The 24,860-nt window shown below is 27.7% G+C and overlaps 2 protein-coding genes across 2 annotated transcripts in view; one reads left to right on the forward strand and one right to left on the reverse strand.

Moving 5' to 3' along the window:
- Positions 1-24,860, reverse strand: part of Tlk (Tousled-like kinase) — a 493,920-nt gene that overhangs the window by 278,357 nt on the left and 190,703 nt on the right. The gene's annotated exons all lie outside the window — the stretch shown is intronic.
- Positions 15,317-23,697, forward strand: LOC142228937 (uncharacterized). Its single transcript, XM_075299464.1, has 4 exons — positions 15,317-15,645; positions 22,543-22,699; positions 22,760-23,023; positions 23,085-23,697. Exons 1-4 carry the CDS (start codon positions 15,447-15,449, stop codon positions 23,545-23,547), a joined length of 1,083 nt encoding a protein of 360 aa, XP_075155579.1. The 5' UTR covers positions 15,317-15,446; the 3' UTR covers positions 23,548-23,697.

Here is a 24,860-nt window from a genome sequence, read left to right on the forward strand (position 1 = left end):
TTATGCAACAAACAAAATCGACACACCACGAAATCGATATATTAAACATTTTAGAAAAATAATCGATTTTGGCTTCGGCCATGTTTTTGTTGAACTTGGGTTTCGGCCGTTTATTGGTGTTTTGGTTCAACATCGGCTTCGATTTCGGTCAAAAACCCCGCTTCGGTCGAACTCTAATGTACATTGAAAGTAGTAACTTGAGAACAACTTCCAAATTGTTTTTCTGGATATGGCCTACAGTTTAACCGGAACTAAAGCCAAAACAATCAAATAAAAACGAAATTCGAAAAAGCTAGAGACAATTTTTTATTAAAAAACCTCTATTTACAAAAACGTTGCATGTTCTTTGTGTCAAGAAATCGAAGAAAAAAACTACAGCTACCACACATTGTAACTAGCACACGCTCTCTCTCCCACTGTCTTATTCCCTCTCTATTACTCACAACCTATTATAAAGAGGGAAAAGAATGTTACATTCATATTTCTTAAAATATCTCTGTTCTCACTTCACCGTCACATAGCGAGATGATGATGGAAGGTAAAGTTACAGCCCGCCATCATCATTATTATACACGTTTAATCAGTCAATTTCCATTTTTGCGTAAATGAACTTACCAGAACCTTCTAGAATATTCTATTATTTACAATGCATTGCAGTTATTCAAACTGTTGTTGTTGTTGCTTTACTAGTCGATTTTACAATACAATGATGAATTTGATAGAGCACATACATATATATGAATATGTATGCATGGGTATGTAAACTGTCTCAGTGGGCAATGTAAGATAACATTATGCGATATATGCTAATAATTGTTACGAGAATCAACAGCCTAGTCTGGAAAGAGTGACAACACCCAATTTGCTCTAGCTTGGTTACATGGAGAAATATCTGACCATATACCATGTGTTTCAGATGCTCATGAAATACTTATGCTAAAATTGAATGCTTGCGGCAGAGTCAAACGCAAATGACGAATGCAGCAGGTAGTGTCTTTGCTCTAAAATACACTGAAAGAGGATATGTATTCAGTGAAAATTTCAAACGTTGAAGAAAACTCAAATAACAAAAATGTTTAGTTATTTCTCTTTCTATTGTTAAGAGAACAATTAGTCGATTTAGATCAATATCAAAAGTCGATTTAGCTCGATTCTCAGTCGATTTTGAGTATTGGAAAAAGCGACCTCGGGTTTTTGATCTTTTTCGACTAACAGTTGATTTTCGATTTTTGTATACCTACTAAGAAGGTCTAAAAGATGGAAATCCGGAGAAGACAGAGAAGAATGATGGCAATTTGGTGCTTTTGGCAATACTGGTAGATGGTGGGAGTAATGACGAGATCGTAGAGCAGATATGGGAGCGGAATAACTGTTACACCAATGGAAAGAATATTAACAGAACGGGTCTGGACCACGGCTGTTACAGTTGGTAGAATTCTACCAAAAAAGGTAAAGTTTTTACTGAAACGAAATTTGACAAATTTTTCATTAGAAATGAAATTTTGAGAAAAATGTTATATGGCAAAAAAATTATGACAAATTTTTCTATAGAAATAAAATTTTGACAAAATTTTCTTCAGAAATAACATTTTGACAAAATTTTCTATAGAAATAAAATTTTAACAAACTTTTCTATAGAAATAAAATTTTGACAAAATTTTCTATAGAAATAAAATTTTGACAACATTTGATTGACAAAATTTTTCTATAGAAATAAAATTTTGACAACATTTTCTATAGAGATCAAATTTTGATAAAATTTTCAACAGAAATAAAATTTTGATAAAATTTTCAACAGAAATAAAATTTTGAAAAAATTTTCTATAGGAATAAAATATTGACAAAATTTAAAAAATAAAATATTAATAAAATTTGCAATGGAAAAAAAAATTTTTACAAAATTTTCTATAGAGATACAATTTTGCCAAATTTTCTATAGAGATAAAATTTTGACAAAATTTTCTATAGAAATAAAATTTTACAAAAATATGTAAAAATTTTCTATAGTAATAACATTTTGACAAAATTTTCTGTAGAAATAACATTTTGACACAATTTTCTGTGGCAACAAAATTTTCTACAGAAATAAAAATTTGACAAAATTTTCTACAGATATAAAAATTTGACAAAATTTTCTATGATAATAAAGTTTTGACAAAATTTGCAATGGCAATAAAATGTTGACATAAAGTTTAAAAAAAAAATTCTATAGAAATAAAATTTTGACGAAATTATCTATAGAAATAAAATTTTGACAAAATTTTCTACAGAAATAAAATTTTGACAAAATTTTCTACAGAAATTAAATTTAATAAAGTAATAAAATTTTGACAAAATTTTCTGTAGAAATAACATTTTGACACAATTTTCTGTGGCAAAAAAGTTTTCTTCAGAAATAAAAATTTGACAAAATTTTCTACAGATATAAAAATTTGACAAAATTTTCTATGATAATAAAGTTTTGACAAAATTTGCAATGGCAATAAAATGTTGACATAAAATTTTAAAAAAAATTTCTATAGAAATAAAATTTTGACAAAATTATCTATAGAAATAAAATTTTGACAAAATTTTCTACAGAAATAAAATTTTGACAAAATTTTCTACAGAAATTAAATTTTCTATAGAAATTACATTTTGACAAAGTTTTGACAAAATTTTTTATAGAAATAACATTTTAACAAAATTTTCTATATAAATAAACTTTTATTTAATTTGGATTGTTGACCTGTGTTTAACTATATTTTTTGGTTTTAGTCCAGCTCGAGGTCATTAATGATAAGAATATAGGAATACATTTTTGACAAAATTTATAAAATAAAATATAGATAAAATTTGCAATGGCAATAAAATTTTGACATAAAATTTAGACAAAATTTTCTATTGAGATACAATTTTGCCAAATTTTCTATAGAGATAACATTTTGACAAAATTTTCTATAGAAATAAAATTTTGACATTTGACACAGAAAAAAAAGTGTCTCGTAAATTTAAGAAGATTTTTACAATAATTTATTACAAGAATTTTCCAGAATTTTAGTTCATTTTTCGTATCTTCAACGAAAATTAACTACTCGAAACGAAATTTTACAAATTCTAAGTAGCAATCGTTTAGTTCATGGCCTACAAAATACGATGGAAATTTCCTTAAAAAATTTCTTAACTGGTAGTTAAAAATTCGTTTGTCATGCTATAAAACTACTTGTAAAATGTAAAGTATTTTCTAAATAATAAGTGCAATTTACCATAAGATTTTTTTGTATGAGAAAATATTTTTTTACGAAAAATTAACTTGAAAGTGGATAGCAATTTCTTACTGACAATTCCTATGGTTAATAATTGTTGGTAAAAAATTACCCAATGAAATATTTTTAGTTCACATGTAATTAAATTTATAGACATTTTCGTCAAAAATGGTAGATAACATTTCATGAAAATTTTGCAAATTTTAAGTTAAACTTTTCATCGTTCATAAACTGGTGTGCCTTTACGAATATTATTCTTAGAGTAAATTGTGAGCAGATGCGATGAATTAATGCATAGTACAGAGATCTTTATCGGCATAGTGGAATGTGATTAATGTAAAGATGATGTTACTTGAGTTTTGTTGTGTATACATGAGCGTGGGGTTGTTTTTATTTTTGTTCATTTAGTGGTTTGTGTGTGTGTGTGTTTGTTATTCGCGGATGGTTTATTTCAAAGACAATAAACTCTAGGAAGATAGGAAATTGGCTACTGAGGAGATCAAACCATTTACCGTGTTAGTTTCATACTCGAACCAAACGCGTATACGACAAGTATTGACATAGCATTAAAATGCAAATAAAAAGAAATTAAGTGCAGGAAATACATTTCCATAAAGGGGAAAATGTATATTTTTTTGTTGTTGCCTAAAATTTAGCATTGTTTCATTAAGAAAATTAAGTTTTTCATTTAAAAAATAAAAACGAAAAACAAATAAAAGAATTACAAACATGTATGGAACTAACATGGTAAATGCAACATTTGGTATGGCGCAAGCCAATTTCCTATCTTCCTCAAGTTTATTGTCTTTGGTTTATTTGGCTGGATGAGGTGTTGTTTTCAATAAAGGCACATGTGTTTTTGTTGTTGTAGGAATGTTTTGGCTTTGCTTGGTTTTGTTTGGCATGCTTCAGTTGTATAGTTGGCGTTGGCGTGGGCTGTTGCATCTTTTAAGTAGTTATGCAACAAGGGAGTATAAAGGCATGGAATATTTTGGATTTTTGAGACATATATTGGTGTTTGTTTATTAAACCTTTTAAATGAAAGTTATTAATATTTTATCGGTAGTTTAGAAAAAAGTGATTAAGAATATTTAGGAAAATATGTTGAAATTGAAATTGTATTGAAATTTTTATATTCTATGTAAAAAATTAATATTCAATTCCAGATGAATTTGGAAAATTTTTGTTATATCTCAGCGTATAGTTTATTCATAAATTGGTAAGTAAGTTAAGTTTAATATGACTTTCTTTTAAAAAGAATATTTTTTATGTATATTATTATTTGTTAATTAATTTTTTGGAAACCAGTTTAATGTTTTTCTTTGTTGTAAAAACAATATTTAATTTCAGAGCAAATCCAGATGGATTCGAACAAATTTAAAAAATAGAGAATTGGTAAGTTTTCTTTTAAAAATTGGCTTTATTTCAACTAGAATATTTACGTTTTGTGACCTTTTTATCATCAAAATTACAGCTTTTTAATACCTTATTTTAGCATTTCTTTAATCAAATTTTTTGGAAACCAATGTAATATTTTTAATGTAAAAACAAATATTTAATTTCAGAATAACCCCTTAAAATTTGGACAAATTTTTAGTACTCCTTTGCCTGTAATTTAAAAGTGAATTGGTAAGGAGTCTTTAACTTTCTTTTAACCCTGGACGGTCATCCTTATTTTTTGTACATTAACGTCATCCTTCGTCATTTTGACTACGGCTGATTTCAAGACGCTATAATTTTCATCGTGAGCTAAAAAGTGAACCAAACTTGAATTTATTTTCTTATTCAATTTGGTTTTAAGTAGTATAAAACAAAAATCCATAAAACGGTCGAGTTAGTATAACTTCAATTTACCATTTCCCAATAGACTAAAATGAAATTACGTGTCGTCATTTTGACGAATGATGACTGTCTACGGTTATCAAGAATATTTGCTTTTTTATGCATATTATTATTTTTTTCATTAGATTTTTTGAAAACCTATTTAATAATTGTATTTAATGTAAAAAATAAATATTTAATTTCAGAGTAACCCAAATAAATTTGGCCAACTTTTTATACTTCCCCTCAGCGTACAATTCAATAGAGAATTGGTATGTTTTATATTAAAACTTTGGCTGTCTTTCAACTAGAATATTTATTTTATTATATCCTTCACATCGATAACAACACAGTTTTATGAGTTTATATAGAATACTTCATTATTTCTCTAATTGTTTCAGGTACAAATTTTATGAGATACGTTTTCCAAAGAAAAGTTGAATTCCTTACACCATTTGATAAAATGCCCCAAATATGGTAAGTTACAAGCTACAATGAAGAATTAAAAATTATAATTCACTACATGGTGTTAATTTTTAACAATTTTCATTATTGTTTCCATTTTTTCCAGCAAGATATGTGAAAAAATTACCTACGATGAATAAAAAAAGGATAAGTCAAAATGTCCAAACAGCGGGTTCAAATGAACTACTCTCTGTTCCACGTGGTCATAACTTGTATTCACAAAAAACATTGTATTAAGAACTTTCATCACAAGTTTTTATAATAAAGTACTTTTGCTTGCAGAATGTTTAATTTTAATGTATGAAAATTTTCATAATAGTAAAACGGTTGGTTGTTCCTTTAATTATTTAATTTCTCAGTACTGTGGAATGATTGATTTAAAAATAGTTTAGTCGTCGACATTTTAAAGAGACTGTTAACCAATTTTTATTATCGGGTTTCCCACAAAATAAGCAAGTAAACCAAAATAATACTGACTTTTTAACTTGGTAGGTGTATATAAATCTTATGGTATTGTAAAAATGAACTAAACTACAATGTTATAGATGAACTAAAATTTAAGAGAATTATAAACTAGACAAGTTGAAAAAAATCTTAAGGGCTAAATCATGGTCAATATTACTACAGTTTAGTTCATTTTGCAATGGAAAAGGGTTCACTGTTTTTTCAGTGGATATGGAAATAAATTTTTGACAAAATTTGATATAGAAATAAAATTTTGACAAAATTTTCTATGGCAACAAAATTTTCGCAATGGCAATAAAATTTTGACAAAATTTTCTATGGCAATAAAATAAAATATAGATAAAATTTGCAATAGCAATAAAATTTTGACATAAAATTTAGACAAAATTTTCTATTGAGATACAATTTTGCCAAATTTTGTATAGAGATAAAATTTTCACAAAATTTTCTATGGCAATAAAAGTTTGACAAAATTTTTTATTTATATAAAATTTTGACAACATTTGATATAGAAATAAAATTTTGACAAAATTTTCTATGGCAACAAAATTTTCGCAAATTTTTTTTGGCAATAAAATTTTGACAAAATTGTCTATAGAAATAAAATTTTGTCAAAATTTTCAATGGCAATAAAATGTTGACAAAATTTTCTATAGAAATAAAATTTGGACAAAATTTTCGATAGAAATAAAATTTTGACAAAATTTTCTATACGAGATAAAATTTTTTAAAATAAGATTTTTTTTTTTGGTAGTTGTTTGGGTGGTATGGCCGCTCATTTTTTCTTTTTATAAAATGGAAAATTTCTCCTACTTATCTTGTGGAAAGTTGAAACTGGTTACCTTAACATGGAAATTTCTGGACGCATTTTGTTAAACATTCGACCGAACTCCCACAGCGATTGCAATAGCGAAAACTGCGTCGTCAAATGTGGCATGGCAACAAAGCTCAAAATGATTTCTTGCAACTCACCATCAATGTGACATGGCCAGGTTCTCCATAATGGAAGAAACTTTGCATTACATTCAAATTCAGCTATATTGGCACGAAGAATAATCTTTTGAAGGAGATACGTTTCCCAGTGCCGACGGAAAAGCTTTAATGCTAACGCCTTAAATAAGTTCACACTCGTTGGCCAAACCCCAAAAATTGTCCACCGAACTTATGGCTGAGCACATACTTCCTTCTTGTTCAGATTTCCAAAAGCTATCCAATACGGCGATGTGTGTATATCATAAGTCAACGCCATAAAAATGCTGTTGTTCCATTTGAGTATAAGGTATCAAAGTCAATGGCCTGGCGCTCTGAATAGCAGCGACGGGGTTTGTGTATTGACTGAAAATGGTGCGCAATTAATGATGACATTCCTCGTTGTATAAAACGCATTGAGGCCACTCATAAGCGTGTCGGTCTTTAAACACAAAATCCAAACAAGTTCTAGCATTAGGAAAATAGAGTTGCCAAAGAGTTGGGCATTAAATGTTATTAAGAAAAACTTCTTGTGGCCTGAGGAAAACTCTACCGTCTCTAGGGTATCTGCAGAGATAACAAACATAAAATGGTCCTTCGACGAGACTATCAAGATCCTCAGGAAGTTTACTGGGCTATTTGCCAGCATCTTGTAGACATTGGTGTTCAATAAACTATCTACGTGACAGGATCGGCCTAGTTATCATATGTCCGGAGCAATAGTTTTGTCATTAAACTGAAATTGGGGTATACAAAGAAAAATTGGTCCCTCGAGATGCTCTGAACTGAAATTTGATATACAAACATAAGAAATTCACAGTATCATTTGTCAGCTTCTTGTCGCTATAGAACGAAAGAACTGGGCTAAATAGGTTTCCCTACATCCAGAACAATATTTTCAGAGTGTTTTTTATAGAAAATTTTGTCAAAATTTTATTTCTATAAAACCATTTTGTCAAAATTTTTTTCAAATGTTATTTCTATAGAAATTTTTTTCAAAATTGTATTTCTATAGAAAATGTTGTCAAAATTTTATTTCTATAGAAAATTTTTGCAAAGTTTTATTTCTATAGAAAATTTTGCAAAATTTTACTTCTATAGAAAATTTTGACAAAAATTTACTTCTATAGAAAATTTTCTCAAAATTTTATTTCCACAGAAAATTATTGCAAAATTTTATTTCTATAAAAAAATTTTGTCAAAGCTTTATTTCTATAGAAAATTTTTGAAAATTTTTTTTTCTATAGAAAATTTTTGAAAATTTTTTTTTTCTATAGAAAATTTTGTCAAAATTTTATTTTTATCGAAAATTTTTACAAAATTTTATTTTTATAGAAAATTTTTGCAAAATTTTATTTCTATAGAAAATTTTCTCAACATTTTATTTCCATAGAAAATTTTTGCAAAATTTTATTTCTATAGAAAAATTTTGTCAAAATGTTATTTCTATAGAAAATTTTTGAAAAATGTTATTTCTATAGAAAATTTTTGAAAAATTTTATTTCTATAGAAAATTTTTGAAAAATTTTATTTCTATAGAAAATTTTTGAACAATTTCATTTCCACAGAAAATTTTGTCAAAATTTTATTTCTTTAGAAAATTTTTGCAAATTTTATTTCTATAGAAAATTTTGTCAAAATTTTATTTCCATAGAGAATTTTTGCAAAATTTTATTTCTATAGAAAAATTTTGTCAAAATGTTATTTCTATAGAAAGTTTTTGAAAAGTTTTATTTCTATAGAAAATTTTTGAAAAATTTTAGTTCTATAGAAAATTTGTGAAAAATATTATTTCTATAGCAAATTTTGTAAAAATTTTATTTCTATAGAAAATTTTGTAAAAATTGTATTTCCATGGAAAATTTTGTCAAAATTTTATTTCTATCGAAAATTTTGTCAAAATTTTATTTCTATCGAAAAGTTTGTCAAAATTTTATTTGGTCCTTCGAGATGCTCTGTTCTTGTCGCTGTAGAACGAAAGAACAATATTTTCAGTTTTTTTTTATAGAAAATTTTGTCAACATTTTATTTCTCTAGAAAATTTTTTCAACATTTTATTTCTATAGAAAATTTTGTCAAAATTTTAATTATATAGAAAATTTTGTAATTTTTACAAAATTTTTGCGAAATTTTATTTATATAGAAAATTTTCTCAAAATTTTAATTCCATAGAAAATTTTTGCAAAATTTAATTCTATAGAAAAATTTTGTCAAAATGTTATTTCTATAGAAAATTTTATCAACATTTTATTTTATAGAAAAATTTTGTCAAAATTTTATTTGGCCCTTCGAGATGCTCTGAACTGAAATTTGATATACAAACATAAGAAATTCACAGGATCATTTGTCAGGTTCTTGTCACTGTAGAATGAAAGAACAATATATCCAGAGTTTTTTTATAGAAAATTTTTGAAAAATGTAATTTCTATAGAAAATTTTTTCAAAAATTTTATTTCTATTGAAAATTTTGTCAAAATTTTATTTCTATAAAAAATTTTTTCAAAATTTTATTCTATAGAAAATGTTTTGAAAATTTTATTTCAATGAAAATTTTTGCAAAATTTTATTTCTATGAAAATTTTTGCAAAATTTCATTTTTATAGAAAATTTTGTAAAAATTTTATTTCCACAGAAAATTTTGTCAAAATTTTATTTCTATAGAAAATTTTGTCAAAATTTTATTTCCATAGAGAATTTTTGCAAAATTTTATTTCTATAGAAAAATTTTGTCAAAATGTTATTTCTATAGAAAGTTTTTGAAAAGTTTTATTTCTATAGAAAATTTTTGAAAAATTTTATTTCTATAGAAAATTTGTGAAAAATATTATTTCTATAGCAAATTTTGTAAAAATTTTATTTCTATAGAGAATTTTGTAAAAATTGTATTTCCATGGAAAATTTTGTCAAAATTTTATTTCTATCGAAAATTTTGTCAAAATTTTATTTCTATCGAAAAGTTTGTCAAAATTTTATTTGGTCCTTCGAGATGCTCTGTTCTTGTCGCTGTAGAACGAAAGAACAATATTTTCAGAGTTTTTTTTTGTTATAGAAAATTTTGTCAACATTTTATTTCTCTAGAAAATGTTTTCAACATTTTATTTCTATAGAAAATTTTGTCAAAATTTTAATTATATAGAACATTTTGTAATTTTTACAAAATTTTTGCGAAATTTTATTTATATAGAAAATTTTCTCAAAATTTTATTTCCATAGAAAATTTTTGCAAAATTTAATTCTATAGAAAAATTTTGTCAAAATGTTATTTCTATAGAAAATTTTATCAACATTTTATTTCTATAGAAAAATTTTGTCAAAATTTTATTTGGCCCTTCGAGATGCTCTGAACTGAAATTTGATATACAAACATAAGAAATTCACATGATCATTTGTCAGGTTCTTGTCACTGTAGAATGAAAGAACAATATATCCAGAGTTTTTTTATAGAAAATTTTTGAAAAATGTAATTTCTAAAGAAAATTTTTTCAAAAATTTTATTTCTATTGAAAATTTTGTCAAAATTTTATTTCTATAAAAAATTTTTTCAAAATTTTATTCTATAGAAAATGTTTTGAAAATTTTATTTCAATGAAAATTTTTGCAAAATTTTATTTCTATGAAAATTTTTGCAAAATTTCATTTTTATAGAAAATTTTGTAAAAATTTTAATTCACAGAAAATTTTGTCAAAATTTTATTTCTGTAGAAAATTTTGTCAAAATTTTATTTCTATAGAAAATTTTGTAAAAAATTCATTTCCACAGAAAAATTTTTCAAAATTTTATTTCCACAGAAAATTTTGTCGAAATTTTATTTCTATCGAAAATTTTTGTAAAATTTTATTTCTATGAAAATTTTGTCAAAATTTTATTTCTATAGAAAATTTTTGCAAAATTTTCTTTCCATAGAAAATTTTTGCAAAATTTTATTTCTATAAAAAAAATTTTGTCAAAATGTTCTTTCTATAGAAAATTTTGTCAAAATTTTATTTCTATAGAAAATTTTGCCAAAATTTTATTTCTATAGAATTTTTTTTCAAAATTTTATTTCTATAGAAAATTTTTGCAAAATTTTATTTTTATAGAAAATTTTGTCAAAATTTTATTTCTATAGAAAATTTTGTCAAAATTATATTAGACACAAAAGGTATGTATAGGTAAGTCTACAAATAATTATGAATCGATATGGACTTATGCTCGGTACACAGAAAAAAATTTCACGAAAAATTCTCCAATTAAAATTTTAATTGAGTTTGAAAAAATATTCAATTAAAAATTTAATTGAATCAACAAATTTTTTAATTGAAACAAAAATCAATGACAACAATTAATAGTATCAATTAATTTTTTAATTGATACTATCATTACTGAATCAGAGGAATTTTGTTCTTCCAAGAGGCTCCGGAGGTTAAATCTGGAGATCGGTTTATATGGTGACTACATATAATTATAGACCGATATGAACCAATTTCTGCATGGTAGTTAGAGACAATATACTAACACCACGTACCACATTTAAACCGCATCGGATGAATTTTGCTCTTCCAGGAGGCTCCGCAAGCCACATCTGGGGATCGGTTTATATGGGGGCTATATATAATTATCGACCGATGTGGACAAATTTTTGCATGGTTGTTAGAGATCATATGCTGACACCATGTACCAAATTTCAGCCGGATCGGATGAAATTTGCTTCTCTTAGAGGCTCGGAAAGCTAAATCGGGTGATCGGTTTATATGGGGGCTATATATAATTATGAACCAATGTGGACCAATTTTTGCATGGTTGTTAGATATCATATGCTGACACCATGTACCAAATTTCAGCCGGATCGGATTAAATTTGCTTCTCTTAGAGACTCCGCAAGCCAAATCGGGGGATCGGCTTATATGGGGGCTGTATATAATTATGAACCGATGCGGACCAATTTTTGAACGGTTGTTAGAGACCATATACTAACCCCGTGTACCAAATTTCAGCCGGATCGGATGAAATTTGCTTCTCTTAGAGGCTCCGTAAGCCAAATCTGGGGATCGGTTTATATGAGGGCTATATATAATTATCGACCTATGTGCACCAATTTTTGCATGGTCATTAGAAACCATATAGTAACACCATGTACCAAATTTCAGTCGGATCGGATGAAATTTGCTTCTCTTAGAGGCTCCGAAAGCAAAATCTGGGGATCGGTTTATATGGGGGCTATATATAATTATGGACCGATGTGGACCAATTTTTGCACGGTTGTTAGAGACGATATACTAACACCTTATACCAAATTTCAGTCTGATCGGATGGAATTTGCTTCTCTTAGAGGCTCCGCAAGCCAAATCGGGGGATCGGTTTATATGGGGGCTATATATAATTATCGACCGATGTGGACGAATTTTTGCATGGTTGTTAGACACCATATACTAACACCATGTACCAAATTTCAGCCGGAAATTTGCTTCTCTCAGAGGCTCCGCAAGCCAAATCTGGGGATCGATTTATATGGGGGCTATATATAATTATGAACTGATGTGGACCACTTTTTGCACAGTTGTTAGATACCATATATTTACACCATGTACCGAATTTCAGTCGGATCGGATGAAATTTGCTTCTCTTAGAGGCTGCGAAAGCAAAATCTGGGGATCGGTTTATATGGGGGCTATATATAATTATGAACTGATGTGGACCACTTTTTGCACAGTTGTTAGATACCATATACTTACACCATGTACCGAATTTCAGTCGGATCGGATGCAATTTGCTTCTCTTAGAGGCTGCGAAAGCAAAATCTGGGGATCGGTTTATATGGTGGCTATAAGTAAAAGTGGTCCGATATGGCCCATTTGCAATATCATCCGACCTACATCAATAACAACTACTTGTGCCAAGTTTTAAGTCGATAGCTTGTTTCGTTCTGAAGTTAGCGTGATTTCAACAGACGGACGGACGGACAAGCTCAAATCGACTCAGAATTTCACCACGCCCCAAAATATATATGCTTTATGGGGTCTTAGAGCAATATTTCGATGTGTTACAAACGGAATGACAAAGTTAATATACCACCCATCCTATGGTGGAGGGTATAAAAACATAAAATGGTACTTCGATTGCTAAACTGAATTTTTGATATAAATGACAAAAAATGATTCTTCGAAGTGACTTCGAAGTGATTGTTGATTAAAACACATAATATGGTCCTTTCGAGAGATTATCGGGATTATTAATTGAAAATTTGCTATTGTAAAATAAAATGGTCCTTCGAACAGACTATCAAGATTATTAAATTGAAATTTTGATAGAAAATTATAAAATTGTCTTTAAAATGGTCGTTCGTATTCTTCGTTTGGACGCTACAGAACGGTAGCAACTACGTTTTCTAGACCAATTCCATTGAATTCAGACCGCATAGTGAGCTTTCTCGGGTTTCTCTTCTTTGGATTCAGACCTTATATTGAGCCTGTTTGGATTTCTCTTTTGTGTGATACTTCCAAATCAGTTACCTGTCTAAAAATTATACCTAGATATGCTACCTTATCAGTTAGAGGGGGAAGACCTTCTCTCGGGAAATAAGGTGTAAATAATTTGCTGATCTTTTGTTTACAGTCAGAGAAACCAATCAATCTCCGGAAACTATGATTTTTGATTCCATCTCATCAGACGAAAGATCATCCATATTCCAGCTTCCATATGAAATTATTGCTTGTTATACCCTTCACCATAGGATGGGGGTATATTAACTTTGTCATTCCGTTTGTAACACATCGAAATATTGCTCTAAGACCCCATAAAGTATATATATTCTGGGTCGTGGTGAAATTCTGAGTCGATCTGAGCATGTCCGTCCTTCCGTCCGTCTGTTGAAATCACGCTAACTTCCGAACGAAACAAGCTATCGACTTGCAACTTGGCACAGGTAGTTGTTATTGATGTAGGTCGGATGGTATTGCAAATGGTTCATATCGGTCCACTTTTACGTATAGCCCCCATATAAACGGACCCCCAAATTTGGCTTGCGAGTCCTCTAAGAGAAGCAAATTTCATCCGATCCGGCTGAAATTTGGTCATGGTGTTAGTATATGGTCTCTAACAACCGTGCAAAAATTGGTCCACAGCGGTCCATAATTATATATAGGCCCCATATAAACCTATCCCCAGATTTGACCTCCGGAGCACCTTGGAAGAGCAAACTTCTTCCCATTCGGTTGAAATTTGGTACGTGATGTTAGTATGGGGTATCCAACAACCATGCAGGAATTGATTCCTATCAGTCCATAATAATATATGGCTCCCATATAAACCGATCCCCAGATTTGACCTTCGGTGCCTCTTGGAGAAGCAAAATTCATCCGATCTGGTTGAAATTTGGTACGTGGTGGTAGTATATGTATTTAATAACCATGTGAGTTGACATTTGTGGATGACAGTCTTTCGTAGAAGTTTCTACTCAATCCATGGTGGAGGGTACATAAGATTCGGCCTGACCGAGCTTACGGCCGTATATACTTGTTGACAGATAAACTCGTAGGGATTTACGTTGGATCTGTACCCGTTTGGTAGCAATTCTCTGGGTTCCACAAAACGTGCAATTCAGTGGATGATGTCGAAACACATTTTTTTTAACTTATAGAATGGATTCCAATTGAGACTTCACGTTTCTCCTAACAGATACAGTCCAGGACCAAAAGGAGTTTCCTTCCATAAATCCTTGCCTTGATATTTTGGTACAAATTTTCCCAATATACAGCAGCTCCAATATAGTCCATTCCCATGAGACACTGATTGATATCTGATGGTCTCATCACATTTTTCACAATCTTCAATTTCCAAATTCTGTTCACACTTTCCAATTCACACACATTTTTTTTTTTTTGGGATTTCACAATAAAAGTGAAATTACACTTTTAGAAAAATCTCACACACTCACACCAAAAAAAAACCTCTTCAGTTAGCACTTCTTTTGCAATAAAAGAAATTAAAGCAAATGCTGAAGTTGAGCAATGAAGAAATCAATCTTACACAAGTCATGTTGGGGAAGGTGATGGCCGCCAATGTCGTAATAGAATCGATGCAAATTTATACGAATTTACTCCAAGAAACCCGTTATAACCGATGTTGACTTTTTGAGAGTTCAATATCCAAAAGAAAATTGATGGTCGATGGATTTGTGATGGCATCTCGAATGTGTTGATGAGTTAAGCACGTTGCTTACCATGGCAATTATCACATTGAACTTGAAGGTAGTCGAGGAGTTAAATAAGGCCTCCATCCATCCAGAGCTAGAGCTAGAGAAATGCTAGTAAAAATAGTGCATATAAAAAGCAATCATAATATTACAAATCAATATTAGTTACATGGTGTTGAGTGCATGGCGAAGAAGTGTTTCGTGAAGAAGTGCCCAAATATCAATTGAACTCCAAAATAGACAATAAAAAGGATTTTATATAAAATTTTTGGTTTTTTGAAAAGAACAAAAAAAAAAAATATTTACAAAAATGCATAAAAATACTTTGTGGTTATTATTCGTCCTATTGTGCATGTATTTGACTTTGGTATTCTGTGAAGGCCAACAACAACAGCAACAGGAGTCCAGCAATGACCTTGAGAATATCACCATTGGAGATTTGCTGAAAAGTGATACGAACGATTTACAGGACGAAGCAAGAACACGAAGAAGACATCGCCATCATTTGTGTAAGTAATAGCAAAATTCAGCAATACAAGGTAGTCAAAGGGATTTTCTGAGAGAAATTGGTGCATTTTGAAAACATAAAATGGTTCTTCGAAGAGACAATCGAGATCATTAAATGGTCCTTCGAGATCATAAATCCGTAATTGTGAAACGCAAACAAAACAAAGGTTCTTTAAAGAAGCTATCAAGATGGAAATTTGGATACACAACTATAAAAAATGGTCCTTCGATAAGACTATCGCGATTGTTAAATTTCGATATGCAAAATGGTCCTTCGATGTGGCTATCGAGATTATTAAATTCAAATTTGGATGTTAACATATAAAAAAGGTCCTCTGAATTGTTGAACTGTTGATATCTTTAAAGTGAAATTTAGATATAGATTATAGAGATCATAGAGTTGATATTCGGATATACAATCACCAAATGGTTCTACGGCGAGCACATTTAATTCCGAAATTTTAACATACAAACATAAAATGGTCCTTCGAGAAGACTATCGACATTACTAAACTCAAATTTGGATATATACACACAAAAAAATATCAATTAATTTGATTGTCAATACAATTAAAACTATGTTTAAATTTGAGCTAACAACATAATTTGTAAATACAATTACGAATTTAGTCACTTTAGCAACCAATTTTGTTATATCAACAAACATTTTGTTATATCAACAAAAAATTTGTTGAACTAAAAAATTTTCTGTAACAACAATTTATTGTTAGCTCAAAAATTATATTATTTTGTGTGTAAACATAAAATGGTCCTTCGAAGAGACTATGGAGATCATTAAACTGATACAAAAAATTGTCCTTTTTATCTATGAAATTAAATTAAATTTTTTTCTTAAAAAAAAGGTCCTTCGACCATTTATTTTTAATTTATTCTTAATCCCTTTATTTTTATTTAAAAAAAATTGACCTTCGACCATTTAATTTTTAATGTATTCTTAATACACGGGTCCGTTTATAGCCCCTATCAAATTAATTATTTTTTAAATTCATACGAATATTTTGTGCTAAAAATATGCTTCAATATGTTAGTCCAAATACGGTTCTTTATTTATTCATATTCAAAAATGGTCCTTCGATCCAAATAATTCACTACAATGAATAACTTTCCGTACATCACTTTGAATTAGATTTTAAACTATTTCGATGGATTAGATTTTCAATGATAAAATGGTCCTTCCATATGACTCAATCAGTTCAATTATCTATTGAACTAAAATTGTGTCATTCCAAAAAAATGACCCTTCGAGCTTTAATCTCATATAACATTCGTATTTTGACAGGAATAAAATTTTGACAAAATTTTCTATAGAAATAAAATTTTGACAAGATTTTCTATAGAAATAAAATTTTGACAAAATTTTCTATAGAAACAAAATTATGACAAAATTTTCTATAGAAATAAAATTTTGACAAAATATTCTATAGAAATAAATTGTCTGATTATTAATTTTGTTCGGCTTGAGGTCATAGAAACAATCGATTATTGATTTGTTTTAATATTTATTTCCAATATTTCGGTTAGTGCCACTAACCATCTTCTGGGATTTTGTATCTACATAAAATACAAAAATTAAATTACATTTAATGTTCACAAAAATCACAATTGTTATTGAAAATATATTTTATCGAAAAATAACTAACTTGAGTTCTTGTGCTGCTGTTTGTTTCGCAATTCACCGTACACTAAACTTCGTTTGTGTCGATGCTTGTTTATAATATGTCGATACATTCTGGCGCATTCTTCCGTGTCTTTTTTGAAATTCATTCTTTTGTCAGGAGAGAGATCTATTATATTGAGTAGAGGTCTGCACAATTCCATTTGTACATGCAGAGTACACGTGTACTTGCTACATGAGTACATCTATTTGAGAGAGTCGCAAAACTATTGGTACACATTTTGATGAACACCAAAAGCCACGAGTAACTTCTTGTTGCTACTCTGATGCCTTCACTACCAACAAACACATATTCCTCTTTCTCTCTTATTGAAGTGTACTCAGAGTGATCACGTCGAGTATGTTGCGAGAACAAAACTTCATAGAGTACTCCATGTACTACGTGCAGTTTCAGAAATACAAAAAAACAGTTACTCTCCATAATATATGTTTTGGTTTGTTATAAAGAACAGCAAAGTGTGTGACATACATAAATATATGAAATATGTGAAATACATACATATCTATGATTAATAATAATGGAAAGTTTGCTTCGCACATAACTGAGAAATACTTGTGGTACCACGTGAAGTGAAGAGAATACATCTTGTACTTTTTCTCAAGTACTTACATTTTTATTGTTCCTTTTTTTCGGAACACATATTGTTTCGGATAAGTATTTGGTGGTATTTGACAAGCAAGTGTTCTCTTCACTTCACTACTTACGCTCTGAGAGAAAGACAGTGTATGTACTATATTCGACAGCGAATTACATACATGTAGTGAAAAGTTATTCGATGCAGACCTCTAATATTGAGCATCTCAAGAGTGTATCTTCGTCTATGATTATTCTCTTGAGCAAGTATCTCGACGTCTGTAAAGTTGGGCTTGTGTCCTGTTGTTGTACAGTGAGCTGCCAGTGCTGTTTTTTGTTCTACCGACTTGTCTGTAGCTTTATGGTCTGATTTATGCGACGAAAGTCTTGTCTTAAGTTTAGTCATTGTAGTGCCAACATATGCCATTGGACATATGTTGGACTTGTCCCCATTACATTTAATTTTGTATACCATATTACTCTTGTCCTCACTCTTTATTTTTGACTTTGTATTGCTGAATAATTCTTTTACTGTTCTTGACGTCCGTGATGCAATTTGAATTTTGTCCTTGTTATATATGTCCGATTTTTAAAAACGTTCTGAGAAATCCTTGATGTAAGTCATGGGCTTATAGGACTTATCCTTTTTATGTTCCAGCTTTTCAGTTGTTTTATTTTTAACGCGATTAATCAGTCTGTATATTATTCTATTTGGAAACTCGTTTGCGGTCAATATTTGTTTTATTTTTATTTCATTCTCCTTGTGAAATTCTGCATCACTTATCCTTAGAACCCGATCTATAAAATTAACTGCTGTCATATGTATTATACGTTTATTGTGTTTTGAATTATAATTTATAAGTCTTCCAGTTGCAGTTGGTTTTTGATACCAATTCAGCCTCAAATCGTTACCATCTCTCAATATGTTGCAGTCCAAATATGACAACTTGTTGTCTTTTTCTAATTCCATTGTAAATTGGATTTGGCTGTGGAATGAGTTTAATGCGTGAAGAGTCCTTTCTACGTCTATTTTCTTTATTATGGCAAATATGTCGTCAACATATTTTGTAATAATTCGAGGTTTCGGTATGTTGCTTAAGGAATTGTCTAATAGTTCTTCCATGATGATGTCAGCAATTATTGGAGATGCTGGAGATCCCATTGGCATTCCTTTTAATTGTTCATAAGGCTTATCTTCATATTTAAAGTACCTACTGTCTTTTATGCAAAATAGTGCTAGTTCCTTAAAAATATCTCGAGGTATTTTGGTATAATTTTTGATTAAGTCCCATTTCTTCTCAATTGTTGCAATGGCTAGGTTTACTGGTATACTGGGAAATAGTGACACAACATCAAACGATATCAGGACTTCGTCGTCCTCTAATTTTACATTCTTAATTTTCGATTTAAAGTCAATCGCGTCTTTTACGTTGTATTTTGAATCTTTGGTGACGTTCTTTAAGATAGTAGTTATGTATCTACACATCTTGTACGATGGCGATTTAATCGACGAACAAATTGGTCTCAGTGGTGTTCCTTCTTTGTGTACCTTCGGAAGTCCATAAATTCTTGGGGCTATAGCAGTTCTACTCGTCAATTTATTCTTTTCCTCTATGCTGATTAGGTTTTCTTTATATAATTTTTCCACTAATTTATTATTCTTTGTTTGAAATTTCGATGTTGGATCTATCTAAATTTTTGACAAAATTTTCTACAGGAATAAAATTTTTACAAAAATTTTCTATAGAAATAAAATTTTGACAAAATTTTCCATAGAAATAAATTTTTGACAAAATTATCTATAGAAATAAAATTTTGCACAAATTTTCTATAAAAATAAAAATTTGACAAAATTTTCTATAGAAAAAAAATTGACAAAATTTTCTATAGAAATAAAATTTTGACAAAATTTTCTATAGAACTAAAATTTTGACAAAATTTTCTATAGAAATAAAATTTTGCAACACTTTTCTATAAAAATAAAATGTTGACAAAATTTTGCAAAACTTTTCTATAAAAATAAAATGTTGACAAAATTTTCTATAGAAATAAAATTTTGACAAAATTTTCAATAGAAATAAAATTTTGACAAAATTTTCTATGGAAATAACATTTTGACAAAATTTTATATAGAAATAAAATGTTACAAAAATTTTCTATAAAAATAAAATTTTGCAAAAATTTTCTATAGAAATAAAATTTTGACAAAATATTCTATAATAATAAAATTATGACAAAATTTTCTGGAGAAATAAAATGTTTACAAAATTTTCTATAGAAATAAAATTTTGACAAAATTTTCTATAAAAATATAATTTTGACAAAATTTTTTATAGAAATAAATGTTGCAAAAATTTTCTACAAAAATAACATTTTGACAAAATTTTCTATAGAAAGAAAATTTTTACAAAATTTTCTATAGAAATAAAATTTTGACAAAATTTTCAATACAAAATAAAATTTTGACAAAATTTTCAATAGAAATAAAATTTTGACAAAATTTTCTATAGAAATAAAATTTTGACAAAATTTTCTATAGAAATAAAATTTTGACAAAATTTTCTATAGAAATAAAATTTTGACAAAATTTTCTATAGAAATACAATTTTGCAAAAATTTTCTATAGAAATAAAATTTTGACAAAATTTTCTATAGAAATAAAATTTTGACAAAATTTTCTATAGAAATAAAATTTTTGACAAAATTTTCTATATAAATAAAATTATGACAAAATTTTCTTTAGAAATAAAATTATGACAAAATTTTCTATAGAAATAAAATTGTGACAAAATTTTCTATAAAAATAACATTTTGACAAAATTTTCTATAGAAATAAAATGTTGACAAAATTTTCTATAGAAATAAAATTTTGATAACATTTTCTATAAAAATAATATTTTGAGAAAATTTTCTATAAAAATATAATTTTGACAAATTTTTTTATGGAAATAAAATTTTTACAAAATTTTCTATAAAAATAAAATTTTGACAAAATTTTCTATAGAAATAAAATATTGGCAAAATTATCTATAGAAAGAAAGTTTTGACAAAATTTTATATAAAAATAATTTTTTTTCTAAAAACAAAATTTAGACAAAATATACTATAGAAATAAAATTTTGACAAAATTTTCTATAGAAATACAATTTTGACAAAATTTTCTATAGAAATAAATTTTGCAAAAATTTGTACAAAAATAAAATTGTGACAAAATTTTCTATAGAAATAAAATTTTGACAAAATTTTCTACAAAAACAAAATGTTGACAAAATTTTCTACAGGAATAAAATTTTCTATAGAAATAAAATTTTGACAATTTTTTCTATAGAAATAACATTTTGACAAAATTTTCTATAGAAGTAAAATTTGACAAAATTTTCTATAGAAATAAAATGGTGACAAACTTTTCTATAGAAATAAAATTTTGACAAAATTTTTATAGAAATAAAATTTTGACAAAATTTTCTTAGAAATAAAATTTTGCAAAAATTTTCTATAGACATAAAATTTTGACAAAATTTTCTATAGAAATAAAATTTGGACAAAATTTTCTATATAAATAAAATATTGACAGTTTCTATAGAAATAAAATTTTGACAAAATTTTCTATAGAAATAAAATTTTGACAAAAATTTCTATAGAATTAAAATTTTGACAAAATTTTCTATAGAAATAAAATGTTGACAAAATTTTCTACAGAAATAAAATTTGGACAAAATTTTCTATATAAACAAAATTATGACAAAATTTTTTATGGAAATAAAATTTTGCAACCATTTTCTATAAAAATAAAATTTTGCAAAAAATTTCTATCGAAATAAAATTTTGACAAAATTTTTAATAGAAATAAAATGTTGACAAAATTTTCAATAGAAATAAAATTTTGCAAAAATTTTCTATAGAAATAAAGTTTTGACAAAATTTTCTATAAAAATAATATTTTGACAAAATTTTCTATAGAAATACAATTTTGAAAAATTTTCTTAGAAATAACATTTTGCAAAAATTTTCTATAGAAATAAATTTTTAACAAAATCTTCTATAGAAATAAAATTTTAACAAAATCTTCAATAGAATTAAAATTTTGGCAGCCCTGGTCATAATGGTAACATAGTTTCCATTAAAATTTGTCATTCCAAAAAAAAATGGTCCTTCGTGATAAAATGTATATTTACTTATTTCAGCAAATTGTTTATAGATAGATTTTGGCATTATTGGATCATATCGATTACATAAATTAGTTATACGAATACATAACGATTAACACATTCTTATGTCATTCCATAATTAAAATAGCACACAATTCTTCTCCTAAAATTGCATCATAATAATAGAAAACCCCCTCCATTTAATATCAATCGAATGGAAAATTAACACTTATCCATCGCAACTATTGGAGTATGATGATGAGCTTTTTCAATAATGCAAGAAAGTGTGAAATTTTTATGAAAAAGTAGGAAAGTTGTAAATGTTAAGATCACGACTTTTCATGTGCCCATAGTTATGGAAGGTCTTAAAGAAGTCTTTATATGATGTAAAAATTAACACTTTCACTTTTTTCATCAAAGAGATTAATATTATGCAATAATCAATGGGAAAATTATAAAATTTATTTTTTTATAATTTCAGTTCATATGTGGGGCTGGCATGCTTTGGCCATTGCTTATTTGGTTAAAATAAAACTTGTGATTGTGGCCTTTTTCGTGGGAAGTGCTGTTTATTTGGGTCTTCGTTATATTTGGCCGCATAAATGCCAACCCGAAGTTATTTTGGATCATCCTCCACCGTAAGTTTTGTCCCTTCAATTAGCGGTAATCTATTAATATTTTTTCGGTTTTGGGGGTAGATCTTTCTCTCATCATGATCATATTCCTTATGCTTCGGATCATTCTGAAATTGTAAGTTCTTCATGGGGATCAAGTGGTCCTAGTTCTTCGTTTGAACCCTATTCTGCTTACTCAGGATCATATGGAGGAGGTGATATTATACCAGAAACTACATCACACGAAAGTCATTCGTATCGTAAGAAACGTGAGGCAACACTGAACCATGAAGAGAAATCAACCAAGGAAAGCGAAGGCAGACAAATGGCTCCTATAAATGAGGAACAGTAAGTTGGGCTATCTTTTGTAATCCATCTCTCGATCAAGACAATTTTCTTTTTTTCCTAGAATTGGTAATTTTATGTTCATGTTTTTGGGCTTGGACAGCAAGGCCTGTCGTCGCCGTTTCATTTGTGAAATGGAATTCCGTTCGAAATACAATCCTTTGACCTCTATGGCTTTCCGTGTGCTCAGCCGTAGTTTCTTCTCCAAATACACAAATGATAATAATGATATGGGTAAAGCTCATTCCTATCGGGAATGTGCTGCTGTTAACAGTGAATGTGTTTTCATTGAAAATGAAGAGGGAAATGACCAGGATCCCACTGAAATATCACAAGCAACAGAATCTAATCAAGAATCATCATCAATTGACGAAGAGAATGTTGATCTAACAACAACTGAAGAGGCCAACAACTCTTTGCTGAGTAATAATCTTGAAGAGAGAGCAAACTCTCATAATCTAGAGGCTGAGAGGCGTAGAAATTCCTATTGGCGTCACATGAGAGGAGATCGTAAATTGAAGCTTTAATCTCCGAAAAGCTACTGAGTACAAAGAGAAATTTTAGTCTTTTAGGGTTAATGAGATGTGAACTGGTTTCGCATTTTTAGTGTAATTATAACAAAACAACAAAAAAATCTAATATTCTTTATGTATTTATTTAATTAATTTTAAGTTGAAAATAAATCCTTGCCCTTTCTTAATTTAACTAACAATTTTTTTTTGGATTCTCACAAGAAAGAGAAATTTCGATGATAGTGAGAGCTAAGTACAATGGGAGACACAAGAGAAGAGAAAATATGTATTGGTGAATGGGATTCTTAATTAAAATACCAACACAAGTGATCACGGTGGCCACTCGATTCAAAAAGAATCTATAACATTTTGAAGAAAATATTACCAAAAACTACCAAACAAAAAAGTCTTGTTTTACAAAATTTTATTTCTATAGAAAATTTTGTCAAAATTTTATTTCTATAGAAAATTTTGTCAAAATTTTATTTCTACAGAAAATTTGGTCAAAATTTTATTTCTATAGAAAATTTTGTCAAAATTTTATTTCTATAGAAAATTTTGTCAAAATTTTATTTCTATAGAAAATTTTGTCAAAATTTTATTGGAAATTTTGTCAAAATTTTATTTCTATAGAAAATTTTGTCAAAATGTTATTTCTATAGAAAATTTGGTCAAAATTTTATTTCTATAGAAAATTTTGTCAAAATTTTGTTTCTATTGCAAATTTTGTCAAAATTTTATTTCTATAGAAAAATTTGTCAAAATTTTATTTCTATAGGAAATTTTGTCAAAATATTTTTCAACATTTTATTTCTATACAAAATTTTGTCAAAACTTTATTTCTATTGGAAATTTTGTCAAAACTTTATTTCTATAGAAAATTTTGCCAAAATTTTATTTCTATAAAAAATGTTGTCGAAATTTTATTTCTATACAAAATTTTGTCAAAACTTTATTTCTATAGAAAATTTTGGTCAAAATTTTATTTCTACAGAAAATTTGGTCAAAAATTTATTTCTATAGAAAATTTTGTCAAAATTTTATTTCTATTGGAAATTTTGTCAAAATTTTATTTCTATAGGAAATTTTGTCAAAATTTTATTTCTATTGGAAATTTTGTCAAAATTTTATTTCTATAGGAAATTTTGTCAAAATTTTATTTCTATTGAAAATTTTGTCAAAATTTTATTTCTATAGGAAATTTTGTCAAAATTTTATTTCTATTGGAAATTTTGTCAAAATTTTATTTCTATAGAAAATTTTGTCAAAATTTTATTTCTATAGAAAATTTGGTCAAATTTTATTTCTATTGGAAATTTTGTCAAAAT

The sequence above is a fragment of the Haematobia irritans genome, chromosome 3 (genome assembly GCF_050003625.1).
Source record: "Haematobia irritans isolate KBUSLIRL chromosome 3, ASM5000362v1, whole genome shotgun sequence".
NCBI classification, from domain to species: domain Eukaryota; kingdom Metazoa; phylum Arthropoda; class Insecta; order Diptera; family Muscidae; genus Haematobia; species Haematobia irritans.

Bases quoted from the DNA above. Each gene is read 5' to 3' on its own strand.
- LOC142228937 (XM_075299464.1), top strand. From the start codon at position 15,447: ATGCATAAAAATACTTTGTGGTTATTATTCGTCCTATTGTGCATGTAT. The intron at 15,646-22,542 runs GTAAGTAATAGC...TTATAATTTCAG, and splicing joins AAGACATCGCCATCATTTGT to TTCATATGTGGGGCTGGCAT. The intron at 23,024-23,084 runs GTAAGTTGGGCT...TTTTTTTCCTAG, and splicing joins GCTCCTATAAATGAGGAACA to AATTGGTAATTTTATGTTCA.